This window comes from Heliconius melpomene, chromosome 1, assembly GCF_056956725.1.
Source record: "Heliconius melpomene rosina isolate 202511_hmr_F chromosome 1, ASM5695672v1, whole genome shotgun sequence".
NCBI lineage: Eukaryota > Metazoa > Arthropoda > Insecta > Lepidoptera > Nymphalidae > Heliconius > Heliconius melpomene.
Genome location: NC_140389.1, coordinates 14,419,262 through 14,439,298, shown reverse-complemented (window position 1 = coordinate 14,439,298; position 20,037 = coordinate 14,419,262). Strand labels below are relative to the sequence as shown.

The 20,037-nt window shown below is 32.4% G+C and overlaps 1 protein-coding gene across 1 annotated transcript in view; it reads left to right on the top strand.

The window, feature by feature from the left end:
- The first annotated feature begins 8,433 nt into the window (after positions 1 to 8,433).
- The window catches only part of Wnt10 (Wnt oncogene analog 10), a 28,179-nt gene continuing 16,575 nt past the window's right edge, over positions 8,434 to 20,037 (top strand). Inside the window, exons 1-2 of the mRNA XM_085189849.1 lie at positions 8,434 to 9,091; positions 14,329 to 14,576. Of these exons, the coding sequence (XP_085045975.1) occupies positions 8,991 to 9,091; positions 14,329 to 14,576 (349 nt within the window). The 5' untranslated portion in view covers positions 8,434 to 8,990. The remainder of the gene's footprint in view (positions 9,092 to 14,328; positions 14,577 to 20,037) is intronic.

The following is a 20,037-nucleotide window of genomic DNA, read 5'->3' as shown; positions in this document are numbered from 1 at the left end:
AAATATTTAATATTTTCATTTAATCCTCCTCCTGAGTTCCTACACTCAACACGCAATGTCTTCAGAATTCGGCGTAAAGTTGACAACAGAAGGTCTTACCACTAGATTCCCCCTACCTAGCGAAATCGTGCGTAAAACTAAAAAAAAACATTTTTAATAGATACAAAAAGAATATATCGAATAGCCAAGCAACACCGAGTAGTTTCACTAGTTCTACACTTATATATTTAAGTCATTAAGACTGTAATTATAAGAACATACTAAATACATTCTTATCGTGAATTGCGATCGCAGAATTGCGGTTGACTTAAATATTTAAAAGGGCATATAAACATTAAGTCAATTTGTTATTTATATTAAGCAATTGCCGATGGTGTTCAGATCCGTCAATAAATTGCCTTTCGACGCACTTAGCGGGACAAATTTATGAGGTACCTACTATGGACGGCCTAGCTTATCTAAATCGGCTACTGACTTTAAATAGTAACCATAATATAATAAAAAACAAGACAAACTATTTAGAGATACCTATAGGTTTGAGCACATGGAGAAAATGATGAAAGAATTTCAAAATAGATTTATCAAGCAAGAGTGAGTAATAAGTTTGTAAGGCATTGGAAGACGTCGATTGATCTTCGAGAACACAGAAGAATCACCAAAAGGCAAATATGGAGACGTTCTCTCTACCATCAGCTCCTAATAAAATAGACAGAAGATCCACCAGAAATCAATCCAATTCAATATATTAACCTAATATTTTAGTTGGTATAGAACCGAGATCATCACAAAGCTAAGAAAAGAAAAAGAAAGAAAAGAAAACTACTTTAATAGGAAAAGAAAAAGAATACAATTATATAAGTATTCCCATATCCGCATTGCCTGACTACTAGCAAAGCACTTACTTTTAATTTCAAATAATTGATAAAGAACTAGTACTGAAAGACTATTCGATGTTAATCTGGTACATTATCATATAATTCTCTATGTTATAACAAATTATCGATGCAGCATTCAATAAAAGTGCATAATGAAACTAGCTGGGCTCAGCCGTGCTTCAATTATACAGCACGGTTGGAATGCTAATGGGAGGAAAACGATAAATGCAATGCTAGATTTAAAGAATATACCACTATAGATGTGGTTTAAAGCATATATTTTATTTGTTTTAATTTTACAAATTGATGACAATTTGACAAAGATATTTTTCATAATAATTAACTTAACAAAAAAATAAAGGTTATTGCAGTAGCTATTAATGAGGTAATTCAATTCAATAATTAAATTAGTACGAGAAGTATTCACTACAATGTTGCATATTATTTAACAAAATACATAAAAAGCCGAATTTATGTTTCCCATGTATCTAGAACTAATTGAAAGCAAGTTTTCTCGTTTCTCAAGCGAAATTATCTAACTTTAGTCTCTTTAAATATATAGATAGCAAACATAAAATTGTTTAAAATATTCGCTATCAAAGAAAGGATAGGGTAATAGTTCTAGTTGAGTTCTGCTACTCAACACGCAAACCATCCAGAATTCAGCGGAACGTGAGGAACGGAATTGTTTTAATGGAAAGGTTTTAATTTAACACTAGGTTTTTTTTCGTTCGGGTCACCTGATGATGATCACCGCCGCCCACGACTCTGTGCAGCTACAGAGGAGCTATAGGTGCGTTGCCGGCCTTTGAGGTGGAGATAGACGCGCTTTTTGAAGGTACCCATATCGTACCGACCTGGAAACACTGCCGCGGGTGGGCTATTCCACAGTTCGGTGGTAGCTTCCCAGGTTCCCTCTGCCTACCCTGCTATATGCAGGATAAATGCAGCGAGAAACTCGAAAAAGGTATGTTATTGAGACGCACAATGCACACAAAACCCATCTGCACATGTAAATCTCACGAACGGCAGTTTATCAAGATGGGTAAATGCTTGCAATTAGCCCATGTGAAATGTCGCATACAGTTGCTAACGAGGTCCCGCCTCGTGTGCGTGAGTTGGTTATCTACGTACACTGGACGTTTTAAACGACTATTTTTATATAATTTTGAGGCTTTCTGATTGCGATGGTTGTTGGTTCGATTCAAATCTGTAACTAAAGGTAAAACAAGAATATTTAATTTAGTCCAAATTATTTCTTTGGGTTAGTTAATACTAATGTGTTGAAATTTTATACAGAATACTTTAAAACAGTATTCTCACTTAATACTATTGTCTAAACAATCTCTACATATAGTAAGATGAGCGGACAAGTATATATTTTGGTATATAATATAACCTGATAAATAATAAAATTTAAAAAAGATAAGAATGTAAAAAAAGATGTTCGAATATAATATTTAAAGTCTTGTTTGCTTTTCTTTATATGCAATTATTTTCTTCTTTTGGTTCAGATTTTTTAAATTGTTATTTCCGGTTTTTTTTATGTATAATTACTACAGCTATAGTTAAAATTGCTATATTAAAATATAATTATGTCAAGAAAGTCAGATAAGCATTGTTAAAAAAGTCAATATTAAATGTAGAGTAAAGTGCATGCATGTACCTTAAAATGTTGTGTACTAAAACGTATAAGACGCTATGTTACAGTGATGAGCAGTCTGTTTTGGCTCATTAGGCTCTCCGTTTTCTCTGGCTACCTCACTAGGAATAAAGTAAAGAAACACTACAGAAAATATTATATAAACTTTTTTATAAAATGTAAGAAGCATAAAATAAAACTCAATAATTATATTTCAAACAAATTACACGACAAATATTTAAATTCAATTATTTAGACATTTTATTTATTAACAACACCAGCGTTTATAACGCACAGTGTAAGTTCCCCCTTCAAACGTATCGACCGTCGTCTGATTTATAGTCCCTTTATATAGCCCCTAAAGTTTTCTAATTGAGCCCGTGTGGATCGTCCCATTTCTGTGTAATTAGCGTAAGCTTATGAGAATTTGTTGATGGGCTATGTAATTTTAAAGTTTTAATATTAGTTATTTATGTTTTGAAAAGATATAAAGGTCCATTCAACGTAGATGGGTTTTATGAATTGATAATATTGTATGTTATAAATATTCGTTTCCACTGTAGGTACAAGGAATAATTACTGACAATAAGGTTATAAGATTTGTATATGTATATTTCAACACTAAAGTTGACACTAAAGTGAAAAAATAAAAATGTAAAATATTTTATTTTCTAGAGTGGAAATCGAACCCATAACCTGTCGCGTATACAATCACACGTTTATGCCCCTACGCAAAACTACTGACCTAAAATTTACTTTAATTATTTTTTAATTACTTCTATAATATAAATATACGCAATATTTGGTGATAATATTCACAATACTCGTAGGTAGAGTTGACAAAATGCAAATTCATCGAAAATGAGTGCAATTGCATACAACATTCTAATAATAACATAAATGTGAAAGTTTGCGAGGATGGATATTTATTCTAATTTCACATAAAACCTACTAAACGAATTTAGATGAAACTTTACTGTAATATAGCTTAAACATCAGAATAACACAATTTGGCTATACTTAATATAACAATAACTACAAGCGGGCGAAGCCTCGTGTGGATTGCTATTATTATGCAATATATAGTATATACATACATTATACAATGTACCAACGTATCTCTTAACAATGTTACCAACATAAACCTACAAAGGTATATTTTAGAGGATTTCTCAAGCCTCAACACATTGTTTCCCATCAAGCGAAGCTGCAAAGGTTCGCGAGATAATTGATAATAACACAAAATGATGCGTGACAGTAGCTGCCAGCGGTATGATGCAAGCTCTTGAACAATCGTGATATAAGTTTTTTAAACAATGTTACCATATTCAATAGAATAAGTAATAAAAAATCTATATAACTTTGCGTATGTGCTTACTTTTATTTGTTTTTTTCAACAGGCACTTGTGTTGTGTGTAAATGTCTATTTATTTATTAATTTTATGACTTTCTTTTAAATTTTGTCAAAAGAACAAGGCGAAAGAGTTATGCTTATGTACCGTAGCTTACAACACAATTTTATTTATATTAACATACATTTATTTTTAATCAAAAAATATTATAAAATTTATTTTACATATAAATCCATTATAACTAAAACTAACAAAATAATTAATAGTGATCCATGCAAATAATATTTAAATTAACCAATTCAATTTGTCTACCCGAGACATCTCCACACTAATAAGGAAAATTTCTAAAGTGGCAACACAAAAGCAGCCTCCATAGCGGTCTCTTGGGGAAATTTATTTAAACACTAGTGTTTACGAGCTAATGACAGACAATGGGTATTCATTGCCGACAATCGACCGCATTAAATACCTACCCGGTATACGCTATGTGGAAACTACGCTTTGGTAAAGCAAATACCTATGCGAAAATTGAATCAATGTAGCTTCTTGAGGATAATAAAATATTATATATCTTTGCTTATAAAAAAAAAAACAGTTTCACGCTGTATCCCGCACACAGCGGGATAAGCAGAGGGAACCTAGTGTTAAGACACTCTGTTCCCCATTCCCCGCAGGAACAAATCTAAGTATATTGAATCGGGGGATGGGATCGAAAAAAATGGGGGGCGGGGGGGAACGAAACTCACTCAGGATAATGATTATATTTAAATTATGTTGATTTTCTGGCTCTGGTAGATAAATCGAGGCGTTGAGTACCGCTACTCAAGATGCATCTCTAAAATTGAGCGAAGAATTATGAATGGAGTGTCTACAAACTAGGTTCCCTCTGAACCGTACTTACTATATAAGTGCGAGTAAAATCGTAAAGCTGATAATAGATCTAAAACATCCATTTCAAATACAAAATTTACTTAGAAGGCAGTTAAAACGGTTAGAAAGCTTACCGTAACAAACGACTCTGTTTATTATCTAATAGTTTGTATTGTTTACATTTTATTTATTATAAAACCCACATATTACCGTGTTAGAGTAACGGTATACATTACGCTATTAGCGTGTGGTGTTTCACATAGTTATTTACTGTGTTACTTAAGGGAGAGTGTAGTTGAAATGTAGATTTGTATAAAGATACTGGTTTTTCATTCTAGATATATTTTCATTTTCTAACTTTGGTAACATAGCAAAGAACGGCCATTCCACCACCCATTCCGAATCTGGAGATTCGGTGGAAATTGGGGAACGTAAGTGTCTTAACACAAGGCTTCCAAGTTTCATTTACCTACTCTAAATTGCGGAAAATATCCAAAATAAAAAATTAATACAAAATTAGTTGTAGTACATTAGATTTTGATACATTTATTTTTTGTAATATAACATCTATCTAATGATATACTAGGCGTAAAACAAGTCCAAAATATAGTTTTAATTCCAATAGAGTATCTTGCATATTTAAACAACATAATTATCATCAAAATTAAAAAATAAACTGTAAACCCCAAAAGCTATAACGTCACCTTAAAAAAGGCTTTGAGATATTAATATTATCATTTATGATAACTCCCCGGCTTTATAACGCAATAAATGTTCTCAATGGCCACCAGAGTTTTACAACTTTCAGCTAGTTCTATGGACGTTTTGTCACATCTAATGGACATGCTAAATAACAAGGAAAGATTGTTACGCCATTGTCCGTTCTAACGTATTATCAGTTTTAGAGGTAGTAAAGTAATATAACATATAGCTGTATGTTTATAGGTAGAGGTACTTAAATAAATAATACCTCAGCATCACGTTGTATCCCGCATATAGCAGGGTAGGCAGAGGGAACCGTTCCCCACTCTCTGCTGCATTTTTCGAGGCATTGCCTGATGAATGGCAGAAATTTGCTTTAGTGCCAGAGCAAAGAAATGCAAACGAGTGGGGATCGAACCCATAACCGTCGTATTACAGTCACACCCATGTGCCCCTGTGCTACGACGGCCTCGACAATGTGGGTATATAAATAATAATATATCGACTCCATAATTATCGATAATAAAATGGACAACACTATAACTTTTTATAAATTCCAATAAATAACCTCAAAATTAGACATAAAATCCAAATTTCCACAAATATACAATAAAATTAATATACATATATGTATTGATAAAACGATACATAAACATGCATGTATCGAGATAAAAATTAATTTGAGTTAAGCGAATCCCGCAAATAAAAGCAATTTCAGTGCACAGCACTTGAGTGGTGCGTGGCAGATCAAAGGAACCATTACCATACCACCCTGACCGCGCATAAACAGATATAACAAAGGCAATCATTTCTTACGTAATTATGTTTTGTAAGGTTATATATTATATTTTTTTTATCTGTTTTTATTTATGTTAATTTAGTTTTTTTATTAATTTATGTAAATAGTATTGAAATATACTTACATTTATTTTAATGTTTTGTTATTTTTTCGGTATAATAACTAAAAAAACATTGTCTAATTGCATTTATTTATGACATTTATAAAAGATAATTAATGACTGTAATTTTATTAAAATTTATTGAAATTAAATAAAATTTATTTATTGATAGTGAGACAGGTGAATACAAACTCGGTAGTTGTATGTTCGAAACCCACTAGGAGGTAGAATTAAATTATTTTCAATTCCCCACACTGAAAGGCAAAGCGCATCGTTCAGTTCTGCCACTCAACATGCAATGACAATGTCTCTCTCTATACACCTCTTTGGGTGAATGTGAGGGACGGAGTGTTGTTACCCTAGGTTCCCTCTGCCTACCCTACTATCTTATATGATCATCCAACTTACAAGCTGATTATCAAATTTCATGCGAATTCATTCCAAATTTTAAATAATAAACGCCGTAATGAATGTCAAATTATATTATACTAAACATAACAGAGGGTGACTGACCGATCTGTCAACGCACAAGTTCAAGTATTAGAGATCCAGTCCGGATTTAATTTGATATTTGATTACAAATAAGGCCACTTATTAAGTTATATATATTTTTTAATTATGTTATAATTTTCGGTTGTTATTAGGATTGCAATGTTTTTATTTAATTTCCTCGAGTGCCATCTATAAAGTTAACAGTCATACCCTTGTGCCTCTGCAGAACGACTGGTCTCAACTGCATTAACGTTTAAAACTATATTTAAGTGTATATTTTTTTCTGTAAGTATATATTTTTTAAAGAATACTATATATAATCTGTCATTAAGAAATAAATTACGAGTCATATTTCTATAAAAAAATTCAAACTTGCATTCAAAGCTGTAGTTGACTTTTAGCTCTATTACTTAAGAAAAATTACGTACATTTAATAATTATTGCACAAAAAACTTTTTTTTTTTTAATAAAAAGTATTTATAAATATTTATTTATTTGACTTTTCTACAGAGTAATAATTTTAAACAACATTTTTGGACTAAAAGCATACAATTATCCAGCATTTTTAAACTAAATAAAATTAAATAAAAGTATTTTTTATTTTCAATTTATATTGAGTTGTAAGCCATTACATGTTACATGTTAATTATATCGTACCCATACCCCACGTATAAATGTTTTCGGTTTGTACAACTTTTATGATGCTACATTTTAGAGATGTGCTATCAAGTTTTTTTATTTTATCGATAACTCGTTGATATTTTTTATAATTTTGAAAATAAATAAATATAGATCTAATATTATTTCATATATGTACCTATATGTATGCATCTTTATTTATAAGTAGGCCAATTAGTTTGATTTTAAAACTTAAAGTAACTGTTTCTCAAAGCTAAATAATATTACATATATACCTATAAAGAAATAATCAGATAAATAGCTTATTCATATATTCAAAATATTAAAAAATAATACTTAAAAACTTTTTAATATTTTTTTCTTTTCCTTAGAATTAAAAAAAACAAATACTTAGTCAAAAACATCACTATTATTTACATATTATTCAATACGCACGCGACTGTCACCCTAATGAGGGGCTCACCCTTCGGTCACTTTCAATAGAGACAACCCTCTCGATCATTCAACGATTTATCTTGAACCGAACAGGGTATTTTGTCAATTTGCCCCCTACAATGATTAATTGAAAAAAAATGTTTTATTTAAAAATATGAAGTGCTGTCAGACGGTCAGTCAAGTCGATCTTAGTTGATTGTTTTTTATTGGATACTTCAATCAATTTCTTTTATATTTTATATAAAAAAGTATTTATTATACATAAATTATAGCAATTTCAAGTTCTTAACTTAATTGTATTAACAAATCATATTTATCGAATAGCTATCTAAAGTCTAATAATACCTACAAACACAAACTAAATGTACCGATACCCGCTTCAAAAACTGAGATACAATCAAATGAATTTCGTAACAAAACAATTTAAAAACCAATAGCAACGGGACCTCGTTTCCCATGGTCGGGAATAAAACGCGTGGGGCGGCATTTTATATAGGCAGGGCATGGGTCCACGGAGCCACTGTCAAACGAGCCCGCTCTGAGAACAGACGGCCGCCTAATCTTTTATTATTTCGTTATAGTTTCTGCCGAAATATCGTATAATAATTGCATAAACAAGGATAATGAGAGGAGGAGGAGCCGGCGGACGCACGCCCCTCTAGCTTTTTTCTCGGCGTCTGGGCGGCGCGAAGAACACGCCTCGGGTCCCACGCGCTTGAACGCGTCCGCGCTATAGACAAACCAACGGCAACGCGCCGGCGGACTGCTACCGACGTAAACAAACGCAGCAAACCATATACGGGAAAACTAGTGACATTATAGAAAAAATAATTTTACCATATGCCGTCGTCGTAGCTCGTAGCGACCGTCAAACTGTAATGCTTATATCGCTCCAACTTATGTACATATTTAAAAGTAAATAAAAAAAACAGCAGTTTTGAGACCTCGGCAACCGGTTTCCGAAGTTAAGTGACCAGATGATTTTTTTGTGCAACCCGTTTCCTGTTTTGGAGTGAAAATTTCACGAGAGTTCTCGAGTGATCACCATAATGAACCCTAAAACAGAGGATGTAGTGTTACCAACATGAAAAAGCTGAGAGTTCCTGCGGATGAGAGGCCCAGAATGCCTGACAAGTATCCGGCGGCAATATATCTAGTGCTGATAATATTATTTAAAATGGCAAGGTAAGTTTTTTCTACATGCAAATGTAACAATGGGTTGTGGATGACGATAATAATGACGATCATTGTTAGATTACAACTTTAAATCTTAACTCATGGTAATTAAGTTGACAATTGGTTCAAATAAACAGGGGCGTTGCAAAACAAACTAAAACCTCACGACACTAATCATGTAAATCGTCTAAGTAGGCAGCTTCTAGAGATATAATGGCAGTATAATCATAATACATGGTAATATATGTAAATTTAAAATGTGACAATCATATGTCACGTTCCAAAGGCGCAGATTACCGGTATGCAAATACGTGTTGCCACTAAGCGTGTTAGGTATAATTGCCAGCGTGTTTGACGTGATTGATTCAAGTGATGGCCTCCTACAGTGAAGTCAGGTTTCCTTTACGGCAAATTACAGTCAGTGCGAATATGAATCTAGTTTATATGTTTCTCTTTCAATATCTACACGTTTGAGATTAAACAAGGTGTTGTTTTGAAAATGAAATTAACTAATCTTGTTCTTATATGTACCTACATATATATGTATATCATTATTTATTTTTATAAGTATAGCAACATGTAAAGATAAATCGATTTAATAGCTACTGACAGATGACAAATTCGTTAATAATTGATGAATATATTATAATCTTTTTAATATGATTTGTATTTAAAGAATTTATATTGTTAATGACGCTATGCTTAACTAAAAAAAAACCAGTAAACAGTTTTGATAAAAATACTCAAATATTTAAGATATGAGTATGTTTACACTCATATTTTAAATATTTGAGTATTTTTTTTCAACATAGATTACGTAACTAACAACATTATATTAAATGCAATTACATTATTTTTATACAAAAACAACTAATTCTTAAGGTAGTTTTTATTTCTTCTCTTAGAATATTAAGCATAACCATCCATGAAAGTAAAAAAAAAACCTACAACTTATACGAACCTCTTTTCAAAATATTATGCTTAAAAAATATATTTACAAAAAATATATATTTCAACTTAAATTTAGTCTAAATTTGATTGAAATAATTATTTCTAATTAAACCCAAACTTATTTAATATTGCATACAATAACCTTATTAACAAATAAATAACCGTTTAAAACCGTTTATGCTTAATCTAATTAATGACTCGCCTTTCCCTATTAGTCTTAAGAAAAAACGTATCGAGCGTAAATTACTAAGACGATACTGTCAATATAGAAAATAAGTGTTTTATCGATGAAATTAATTGCATATATTCTTAGAGCTTAAAGCTACATACAGATAGTGTTCGTTGAAAGTTTATAAACAGAGCAAATAGGTATTAGGCAAGAGTACACATTGTTGGTACACGGAATTTCAATCAGACTGTGCAACGGGAAAACGGATGAGCGTAAGACGATTCTTACGTATACCATTACAGCCTTTAGAGCATTACATTTAAAGTAGATTCTCCTGCATCAATATACCAACGGAATCTCCATACACCCGCGGGTTAGAAGAGAAAAGTATTTGCAGAATTGTCGGCACGCAGCGAGAAGCAAGGCAAGTAGCTGTAATTTGTATTGAAATAACCTTTCTGAATGAGTATCGTAGCATTTCATCAGCCAGGCACCGACATCAGATTTATTATTTTTTACTGGCGAACTCTTAAAGCACGAAATTATTGTTTTTATCTCGTCTGGAGGTATTTTCGAAGCAATTATATTAAGTTCAGGCAGGAGTTTTAATTGGACCAGGGTTTAACGACTTGTTGGAAAAAGCTGTTGGGTGCTACTGAGAAAAACTTGCAATACGACAACATTCAGAAATCACTATAAACAAGGGAAAGCAATTTACCTTATTAACATCACACTTTCAATCTAATTGTTATTGCGGCGTTTTGTTTGTTTATTTATATTTTATAGATTATTTATTAAATATGAGTAAAATTTTAATTCTGAGGCTGTATAGGATTCCACATATATATAAATGTAGATATTTTAACTTTTAATTCGATGGAAACTATAGAAAGAAGCTTATTTTAGCAACTAACATTATTTGTAAAGCTTACAAAACTTCATTAGCACACATTATTAGCTCATAATAAGAAGTCATTTCATTAACTCATAATCAAGACCCCTATAGTCTATAATTACATAAATTGTTATAAAACAATAACCGGCGGGTGTTAAATCATTAAAATAATGATATTGCAATGCAAAAATGATACGACAATGATAGTAATGAGTGAGCATCATTAAGATCATTAGACGTCGGTTATTCGTCCAACCCTTTAATGACACCGGCATTCCCTAGGCGTGGGAAGGCGAGATAAGTTACACAGTTATGTAAAGAAGGAAAACACTGTTTGACTTTTGTTGTTAAAGTTTTTAGTGTTCCGTTCTGTTGAAAAATATTTTCTTTCTGTGCTAAGAAATGTGCCATTTATTTTTTTATGTTTTATTTATGTTATATTATAACAGTAGTTGTATTTCGTTACCGTATCCGTACATTGCTAAAAGATTTTTTTTTCTGGCTGTGAGTTTTCTATCGAGCACTCAGTATGGAAAGTGTTTTATATCTTAGTATCACTAATAATAACAATAATTATATGTAATATGATCGATGATTTGATTAGCCAAATATAGATCTGTGGAAAAATTGTAGGGACATAAAAATGCTATTAGTAGGTACAGTTGGTATTTATTGAATTTTATATTTGATGAACATCAGGTGTGTTTTGATGTGTCCCAACAAAGACAATATCTCATCATAGTAAATAATAATTTATTTAATTTTAATTTTACTTAAATGCTGAGCTTTTATTTCAAAATATATTTTTCCTGCCTATCGCCATTAACATTTATAAAAAAACGATATTTTTGTATCACATTGTATATTTAAATAAATCTTATTATAGTGTTTTAACTTTACAACAAATAGTAATTGCTTTTTTAAACAGTATTCTTATTTTAACTTGCAACAAAAAAAAAATAATGACCTAAAAATTATATTAAACTATAAATTATATATTATACTTGTTTAATTACTCATTAGATATCAAAACTGTAATATTCTAATCTTAAAACAAAAAAAATATAAACAAAATCAACGGAACCAATCACTCGTCGCGCCTATTGGCTTGACCGTCACTCTCATACAATTAACTGATAACAGATGGTGTATGTTCGTGGAAGTTAAATAGTACACACCTTAAACAAAATACAAACTAAACTTACAAACTAAAGCTCTTTTAAGCAGAATATGAAATGGGGAAACAAATATTGCTCATAGTGAGCTTTCTCTATGTATATTTAATTTTTAAAATATCTTTTCTCTATTATCCACTTCCTGTCCAATTTTCAGAATTTGCGTTTTGAGTGACGAGATTCTACATACCTATATAAGTTTCATACTAGCGACCCGTTCTTGGCCTCGCCTGCTTGAATTACACAATTATTAATTTACTAACATAGATTACTGTGGTGTTTTATTAACTTATAATTTTAAAAATTAAAGTTTCAGCCAATTCAATAACACAGTTACCTATTTTATAGTAATTAAATCTAATAAATATTTTAGATTAATATAACGTTTTTAATGATTAACTAATTGAAATAAAATAAACAAAATATAATTGTGAAACTGCATTTAAATCGGTGAAGCCATTGCTATGTGTAACGGGCACAAACACACAAATAAGCAAACAAACAGATCAACCGACTAGCACGTAATAATTTTCAATATATTTGGGTTCTATAACAATGTTAAATGCTTCCAATAATATTTTTCTCATATAACTTCTATGAACAGACACCGTACTATATAATGAAACTAATCCCCAAGTTTTGTCTTGCCAGAGCATAATAATGCGAATAATTAATAGAAAATAAATAATAATAACGAACCCACAAACATCGCACTTTCAGCCAGACTAAAAGACAGAAAATATTCATAAAACTTTATATAAAATAGTAGCTTCTGATATAAACTATGTAAGTGTTTACTCCAAATTATAAACTGTAGGCAACGTTTTAAAACAAAATATTTTATAACCACCTTCATTTTACGACTGTCACTGAGTTTATATCTCAGGAGAAGAAAAAATTCAAAGTGTCGAATCACGTAGAGTGATGCTGTCATCAGATCAACGTTCGTCCGTAAAATGGAAACGTGACATATTTTAAGAAAAATATAGGACTTCTACATTATAATATAAAGGAATTCGTTGTAAAATGTGTCATTATAGCTAATTATAGAGGAAAATCGATTAATTTGTTATTGCAGATCTTTATTATATATACCGATTTAATTTTTAATGTAAAAGATACAACTTATTTATTGTAAACAAATATTTAAAAAAATATTGTAACATTTATGAGGCTTATGAGCATTTCCAGAAAATATAAGAAATAAAAATGATATTCCTTAAATAAGAAAGTGATCCAAATATTTATTCATTTTCATATCTTAGATAATTAAGATCTTTGCCTTAGTTTTTCAAAACTTAACCCTTTACTAATGGTACAACCCAACCAAATTCGATAGACAAATTGAGTTATTATTCATTACAACCAACTATGACGGGACTATTTTAATCAAACTATGGTATTTCAGAAAAAAATCCATGGAGCATTCCCCCCGAGTGAGCACCCAGCGGACTTCACCATACAAAATATTAATTAAAATCCCCTAAATATTTCCAACGCGGAATACTTTAAAAATATTTGTTTAAAGTTGGGAGCGAATACAAATTGTTTCATTATTAAAGTATTTTGGGCCTGTACGATAGTATCTGGTCGTAATAAATTAATTATAACGACGTTTGTAAGCCCTTTGCTAACGATCAATATGGTCGTACCGGTATAGGTATAAGAGTACGTAATATTTAGATGTCTTTTTAACACTTAGCCAATTGTAAAATTTCTAAATATTTGTTGGCAATGGGTTCAATAGTAATTCAAGGAAATATTTAAAAAAGATATACAATATTACCTTACTTCTTACCTTACCTTACGAAGCCAGCTTCTTTATATCTTTTTATACTGTACTTCCCCTCTTTGTTCACATAGGAATATATTAAAACAAAGTTATCAAGAATCTTACATACTTTTCCGGAAATATTTTTTTACTATAACAATTAATTTCAAATCTAATTAACTTCCCACTTATTGATTTATGTACGATATACTTCACTAATATATAATATGAAAAGAAGCATATTTGTTATTCTTAAAACATTACAGTTTTGTTTTTATATTTCAGTTCAAGAGACAACATTCTACCTCATCAGTTCAAGCTGAGCTCAGGCCTCACGTGTAGGATGGTCGGTGGTCTGACCAGAGAACAAAGGTCTGTCTGTCACAGTTCACCGGATACTGCGGCCATAGCTTTCGAGGGTCTGCAAATGGCAGTCAGGGAGTGTCAGCATCAGTTCAGGTGGCACAGGTGGAACTGCTCCAGCTTGTTGACGAAAAGCACTAATCCTCACGCAAGCGGAATTATGAAGAGAGGTAAGAATAATAAATTAATAATTGTGTTTTATTTGTATATTTCTTTTGTATATATACAGCTGTTCTTAAAGCAGTAAGCTATTCGGTAAATTGTTTGTGTTAATAATTTCCTTTTTAAAACAATAAAAAATATATATATGGAAGTGTTAAAAAATAATTTACATAAAATTTTACATACAAACATAAAAATTTGACAACATACACAAAAACATAAAGAAGACATAAATTAAAAAAATAATGAATAAGCGACAAAACTTTGTAAGGAATAATTAAAACAAACGTTACTGGGAGGCTGAGATAATTCTCAAGAGGGTCGAATGTTTAATTACTTTGCGTAATAAAACCTTCAAAACAGCAATAAAAATACATATTTATTTACGAAGCCTTGTCGCAAATGGACCGCCAATGACTTTGTAGGCCACGCTGCCATGTAGGTGGCAGCAATCACCAGCAACGCCGAACCAGTCTGTGTAATTCCATGAGAATTTTATTAAAATAAACGCAACTAAAATTTCAAACCAATCGCGATCGGCCATTACAATCCGAATTTATTACGAAGAAAAATTATACACGCATATTAAGACCCACCGGACGGACGAGCCGGCCGCATTGTGCCCGCGGTACTTACCGCTCGTAAGTCTTTATGTCTATATCGTCGAGTGTAAAAGGCTTTGTCGATCTCATTTTTTCCACAAGCATCGCACACGTTGACGCGGAAATTTACGAGCATGAGAGATGGGAGATGGAACAACAAATAATAAGACAGGCCTTGGTGGCCAGGTGTGCCCGCTCCCGCGCCCCGCGATTTCACGCTCCGTGTGGGTCCCGGCGAGCTCATCTGTACCCCGCCATCTTCAGTTATTAATGTTTAAATTCTTCTAGAACCAGCTAGGTTTATAGGTATGTCGATATAACAGAAAGACTTATTAATCATAGTATTTCTAATAATTCTCAGAATAATTTTCTACGCTATATTCCGCTTATAGCAGTAGCTAGTGTTAAAACAATGCTCCCATTATGACACCTACATTTCCCATTTTCCGCCGCATTCTGGTAGCATTACGTTTTAAGTGGCAGAACTCTACGCCACGTTTTGCCTCGTTACCAAAACGAGAAAATTAAAATATTATAATTTAATATCCTCAAGTGGAAATCGAACCTTTAACATGTCGCACTTACAGTCGCACATTCCTGCCCCTGCGTCACGACTGCTCTCAGCTAAAAAAATTTTTTTTTTATTTATTATTTACATACATACCTATGCTTAGGAAGTAAATGTAGAATTAACCATAAGTATGTTAGTTGATCCTATTATTTATCAACCATTATCAGCATGTATCCATAACACTCCGTAACGACACCTTCCGGCCTTTTAACTACAGAATTGAGAAATCCGTCAAATTGAAAAATTGTGAAAAAATACCGTAACTAAACACTTAAACATCTTTCTTAACTTGCCCATTGTTAGAGCCCGATTGAAACGTTGTCGGGTAAACGATACCAAAAAAAGTCTAAGAACAAATCAAGAGATGCTTTTAAATAGGATAATGGCATCGATGATAGACGAAGAAAGATAATAATGAATCCGGACCTTCGGATTTTTTCACGTGATCGCGTAGATAAACCGATAAAAGAACTGGACTTTGGTATTCTGTATGGATCTCTTCATTCTCTTGTATAAATATAATGCTACAATATATACAGTTCTGGATTCGCTTCCCAATTGACCAAATGAAATATTTAATATTCTCATTGCTTCGCTCTGGTGTCCGGGTAAAGCGCTACGTTGAGTTCCTCCACATAACACGCTATCCCTTCAGAATTCAGTGGAAAGCTAGGAGCGGTGGGTCTTAACACTAAGCTCTCTCTGCTTAGGTACCCTGCTACAGCAGGATACAGCGTGAAGTTGGAAAAAAAAGAAAAATACCCATTTCACATCCTTTGTCCTCTAATGAGGTAATTGTTGGAAAACGAATACAACTCCACAACTTAATAGTGGCTGATGGGAGATGTGAGATTAGCGCATGTCTCACACCAGAGCTCTAACGTCGGCATGAGTGAATGGCGGCCCGGGTGGCAAGTTGGCGCTCGAGCGTCGATACAAATCTGACGGCGAGCGCACGTGACCCGAATACGGGACGCGGACGTGTCATAAAAAAGTGACATTTATTGGCGTTTTATATCAACCACGTGTCAACAGGTGACGGAGTGGCGACGGCCAAGTATGATTATGATGCTGCAAAAACGAGATGCGTTTTTATGAGACTTCTTATCTGACGGTGAGCCGTGGGAACTTTGTGAGATGCTCTGATGCTCTGATGTCTTCATTATAAACGTGTGAATATTTTTCGTTTTTGTTCCTTTTCTTTTTACTTGCTGAGTAAGCCGTACCGTGCCAACTTTAATTATCAGGTAAAATCCTATTAAATAATAATCAACTAAAGCCTAAAATAATAGTTTTTGAAGTGAAAATGTGAAGAGGACGTGTCAAAATGCCTCTGTCCCAAATAGCCGTCCTTCTAATGGCCGTGATAACATCTCTCGGTGCGTTACCGAGTCGTGCTCCTGGAGATGGAGATGGCTGTCAACTGTGAGAACAAAACACAAAAGCTCCATAAAAATATGAAATTGTTAAGGATACTCAATGTTAGGACGTGACGTGGAGAATTTTTTTAATCGCTTTGTTCGCTTCGGGATTACACGAACGCCTTTAAAAGCTAATTAAGTCGAGCGATGATTCTGCAAAATTGTTACAAATGTGTTCATAGATATCTTTCACATTGATTTGAATTCACATAATCGATTTTACCAACAAATTCTTATATTCTTATGTTGTCAATGAATCTTTATGTTCTAATTCACCATGCCTTATTTCTTACATGGCTGTTATAGGTTGTTGTTATCACGTCTCTGGGACTATTTTTTCTAATCGTCGCTTGCAAAGATCATTAGAAAAACAATCTCCATATTGTATCCCGCATGTAGCAGGATAGGTGCAGAGGAAACATAGTGTTAAAACACTCCGTTTCACATTGTCAGCTGAATTTAGAAGAATACATGCTGAGTGGCGGAACTCCACACTTTTGAATTAGTACCAGAACGAAGGAATTAAAATACTAAAAATAATATTTCATTCCCCTAAATAGGAATCGAACCCCTAACCGTCGCGTTGTAGTCACGCGCTTGTACCCCTGCGCCGCAACGGCTTATAAATATCTTTTTTACTAAGAATATATTTAAATTTTATTTATTTTTTATTTCGATTTCAAAGTAACCTAGTATTTAATTTGAATATGTTACACATTGCTTGCAACCGTGGTCGGGCCTCGTTTCGGTGATTAGCGATTCGCAACACCCAAACACCTTACAAACCTTAATTGACTCCGACCTTTTCGTAACTTAAATCTTAATTAATGGAGGCATATAATATGGAAAAATTTAAATTTCTAAAATAATAATAACTTATGTCACGACAAATCTAATTTGTATATCAAATAAAACGTTAAAAATCTATTTTATCTTGGGACTAAAAGTAATTAAACTCGTATTAAAAAGTAAATAAATCATCAACATTTAGTACAAAGTAAATAACACGTAAAGCACGACATAGTTTTAAATTTATATTATTTAAGCTACTTAAATATATACAATTGAGGTTCAACTCAAGCACTCGTTCATTTGAACACCAGCTTGGAAGTAAATAAGCCATTTTTTAAAGTCCCCCAAGGTATATGACCATACGCAGCCTGCACTTCGAAATAAGGAAACCAAATCTGAATTAATTCATTAATTTTTGGCACCAGATTTATAGCCCATCAAGCTCGAAGCGCGAATCGTCACAAAAAACAATTTTACAATAACTAAATACGGTATCATAAATTACTGATACAAGCATACGTGCGCGACGGCGCAGCAGCTCATCCCAAAAACTATGTTAAACAAGAAGGAAAAAGTCGACCACCACCGAGCCTATCGGAAAAACCTATCAATATGTGCATTCTATTATATGAACGTCCACAATTTTAAAAGAACAACCGAGGACCAGAACAAAACGGTCAATATGATAATTAAAATTTGTATTTACTTGCTGTATAAGTTTTTTTTGCTGTCCGGCGCCGAGTTGCCCTATATGGATTGAATGGTGATTTGCCAATTTAATCCGCGATTCGAGGAATCAAGGTGGCGCTGCTCACGACCTCACCTCGCTCCTCACCTGTTCCAGTGATGGACAGTCCTGCTTTTTCATTTCCTCGGTACGTACACGAAACACATACACGCACGGTACATACTGTATAACACCCAAACATTATGTTAAAAGCCTCATTTATTCGCCCAAAATTATACGAGAAGGATATTTTACTTGCAGAATTTGGGAGTCGTAAATCCAGATGGTTTTTTCTCTGGTAAACTAACCATGCTTTACTTCAGCCCCGGGATCCGTTCGTTTAATTTTTAGAATACAATGATTTTAGAAGGATCATATTTAAGACAAATATATCCCTATCTATATATTTGCATAAATATAACACCATCAACATAGAATTCGTACATATTTAATTGGAAAAGCGTCATCAAAGCCCATGATGGCCAAAAGGATCTGATAGTAAAAACAAGAAATAAGAACAGCTACTACTACTTCTTGTTTGATATATACATTGATCAGCTTGCGACATATCTGAAGGAGAGAATTAAGAAAAGACACGGACGGACAGACATACATTTCGATCTTGATGAATTTAATTATATATAAACAATTGCATTTCATGCATTATGGAAACAAACAGAATAAAAACAATTGAGGCTCAAGTGTAAGGGAAGAATTTAAAATCTGTCACCCGTTCGAAATTCAGGGCATTCGCTTAAAAAGTAAATGAATAAATCGCTTCCATTAGAGACAATATAAAGCTGAGCTGGATGATTTTTCGAATGTACGAGTATTTGCTTTACGTTATCTCGAGATCTCTCGATATCAATTAAATGTTAATAATAATCGATGTTTTTAAATTAACTTTAGTTTTTTTTATTGGTTAATTCTGTTATTTTGAATTATCATTTATATTATTTATGGAAATAATGTCAGAAATATATTAAAATAGTTCAAGAACCAATAAAGATTCAATAGTATATCTTAGAAATTGGTGAATTTAGAACAGTTAACCTCTACACCTGCATTAATTATGGTAAATTTGCTATACCTACTATTATAATCCAGTAACGTTGTTGATTAATTGATGTATTGAATATTTAGTAGCTTATCCTCTAGTCATGAATAGTGCCGCCACAAACAACGTCAAATTTGCACTTAAATGCATTTAATTTATGAATGCATCTATTTGCTAGCTTTAAAATAGTAGAAGTAAACATTATTAGTAATTAGAATGTGAGCTACGAATATTTATATCTAATATCTATTTAACATTCAGGCTTTGTCTGCTGTTTTTATTAGTGTAAATTACATAGC